This window comes from Eimeria mitis, genomic scaffold, assembly GCF_000499745.2.
Source record: "Eimeria mitis Houghton genomic scaffold, Emh_scaff3251, whole genome shotgun sequence".
Lineage (NCBI taxonomy): Eukaryota > Apicomplexa > Conoidasida > Eucoccidiorida > Eimeriidae > Eimeria > Eimeria mitis.
The window spans coordinates 4,103-4,839 of record NW_013571590.1 but is presented as its reverse complement, the minus strand read 5'-3'; the positions used below and the strand labels follow the sequence as shown (position 1 = coordinate 4,839).

Here is a 737-nt window from a genome sequence, read left to right as displayed (position 1 = left end):
AGCAGCAGCAGCAGCAGCAGCAGCAGCAGCAGCAGCAGCAGCAGCAGCAGCAGCAGCAACAGCAGCAGCATTAGGATATGTGGTATGATGCATTCGGCATGCGAGGGGAGATGCAGCAGAGGATATATAAAAAAAAAAACAGAGAAAGAGACAGAGAGAGAAATAAAGAAGAAACGGAGACAGAGACAGAAAAGGAGACAGAGAAAGAAACAGAAACAAAAACAGAGACAGACAGAGACATGGGTAGATATATAAGCAGAGAAAGAAACAGAAGAGACAATACAAAACAGAAAGAGAAAGATGCATGCAAAGAGAAGGAGACAAAAAGAGAAAAACGAAAAAAACAAAGAAAAACATAAAAACAATATACAGAAGAGAGAGGAGACACACTACATTTATAATAAAATAAAAAAAAAAACAGATGCAGCAGCTGCTGCTGCTGTCTCCTTTTCTCCTGCTGCTGCGGTGTATGTACACCTCAGCATGCTGCTAGCCTCACCCAGCAACGAGAGACTGCAACTCAGATGCAGCAGCAGCAGCAAACGGCAGCAGCTGCAGCGGAGCAAAGGCCTCAGGTGTCTCCTCTATCCTGAATCGAAGCAGCAGCAGCAGCAGCAGCAGCAGCAACAACAGCAACAGCAGCAGCAGCAACAGCAGCAGCAGCAGCAGCAACAGCAGCAGCAGCAGCAGCAATAAGTCTAAAACGCTTATATACTGGGGCTATGGCCGTCTCCTGC

The 737-nt window shown here is 46.5% G+C and overlaps 1 protein-coding gene across 1 annotated transcript in view; it reads right to left on the bottom strand.

The window, feature by feature from the left end:
* Positions 1-495: 495 nt before the first annotated feature.
* Positions 496-737, bottom strand: part of EMH_0063920 (uncharacterized protein) — a gene marked incomplete at both ends in the record, with an annotated part of 4,191 nt that continues 3,949 nt past the window's right edge. The window contains one exon of the mRNA XM_013498196.1: positions 496-589. Coding sequence (XP_013353650.1) covers positions 496-589 — 94 coding nt within the window. The remainder of the gene's footprint in view (positions 590-737) is intronic.